At 69.0% G+C, this 1,379-nt stretch overlaps 1 protein-coding gene across 1 annotated transcript; it reads right to left on the reverse strand.

Moving 5' to 3' along the window:
* Window positions 1–42: 42 nt before the first annotated feature.
* On the reverse strand, window positions 43–1,377 carry LOC103271617 (aldehyde dehydrogenase family 3 member B2-like; the record flags this gene model as incomplete). Its single annotated transcript, XM_008069095.2, has 5 exons — window positions 43–144; window positions 254–339; window positions 570–690; window positions 865–975; window positions 1,321–1,377. Coding segments are annotated over 5 exons (477 nt in total), but the record flags the coding sequence as incomplete, so codon positions are not given.
* Between the last annotated feature and the right edge of the window lie 2 nt (window positions 1,378–1,379).

A 1,379-nucleotide genomic window follows, 5' to 3' on the forward strand; every position in this document is an offset into this window, starting at 1 on the left:
CCTCCACGGCCCTCCCCGCCCTGCCCCTGCAGCCCCTGGGACCCCAGGCAGGCCGTCCTCACCCGTGAAGAAGATGTAATCAAACTTGTGCTCCAGCAGCCGCCCGGTCTCCTGGGGCCCGCCCAGCACCACGGCAAAGCAGTTCTGCAGGACGGGGCGGGCGACTCAGGGGTGACCTCCGGACAGTGGGCTTCCTCCCTGGCGGGGCAGGGGTCCGGGGACGCCCGCGCTGCCGGGCCAGGGCTGGCCTCACCTGGTCCAGGTACCGGGGCAGCACCTCGGCCAGGACCTTCTCGGTCCCCTGGCTGATCTCCGACGGCTTCAGCACCACGCAGTTCCCTGTGGGGGCAGATGGGGACACGGTGGGGGGAGTCCGGGACCCCCACAAGGCAAGATCGTCTTGGCCGCCGCCACCAAGCACCTGACGCCCATCACCCTGGAGCTGGGGGCAAGAACCCAGGGCCCAGGCTTGAAAGGCACCCGAGGCCGGGGCGGCACGGCCGCAAGATTCCGGGGCCCTCCTTGGGAAGGGTGGCTGGGTGGGAGGGCGCGGGGCTTGGGACCCCTACCTGCGGCGAGCGCGCCCACCAGGGGCACCAGCGTCAGGTTCACCGGGTAGTTCCAGGGGGCCACGATGAGCACCAGGCCGTAGGGCTCCTTCCGGATGAAGGCGGAGTCCAGCTTTGTGATCTGGGTGCGGGGCGCACGGTGAGGCCCCGCCCAGGGCCACCCCAAACGCCAAGCCCACCCCGCACACCCGGGGCTTCCACGGCCCGCCCCTGGAGTCCTCGGGAGCGGAGGCCCACTGAGGAAGACAGTGACTGGACCACCCTGTCCCCCAACTCTGCCTGCCAACGGGCTCACCAGGTTGGTGGCCACCGGCTCGTCCTTCATCCAGGCGTGAAGGTTCCTGAGGGCCAGGTCCACTTCGTTCTGGCAAATGATGAGCTCGGATATGTCTGACTCGATGTCCGACTGCGATGGAAGGAGGATTGGGCCAATCAGGCCAGGCCAGGCCAGGCCGGGCGGGGCTCGATGCTGAAAAGGACCCTTCTCCGGACACGGGGCCCCTGGGAACGGCAGGCCGGCTGGGAGCTGGGCCTTGGAGCCGGGCTGTGTGGGCTAACCTGCCACTTCCCCGGGCCAGTGACCCCGCCCCTGAGTGCCTCAGTTTCCCTATTGGTAACGCGGGGACGGCCACAGAACCTGCCCCTTGGGGTGGCTGTACGAGTGTCTGTGAGTACACAGGACACAGCCAGTCACCTCGGGGGACCCAGACCCCCCCGACGGAGACCCCCGGCCTGGAGACCCCCAGCACACCTTGCGCAGGTCCTGGGCCAGCGCGTCCTGAAGAAGCTGCGTGTTGTCCTGGAGGAAAC

This window comes from Carlito syrichta, unplaced genomic scaffold (genome assembly GCF_000164805.1).
Source record: "Carlito syrichta isolate Samal-C Ts95f unplaced genomic scaffold, Tarsius_syrichta-2.0.1 Scaffold311809, whole genome shotgun sequence".
In the NCBI taxonomy this organism is placed as follows: domain Eukaryota; kingdom Metazoa; phylum Chordata; class Mammalia; order Primates; family Tarsiidae; genus Carlito; species Carlito syrichta.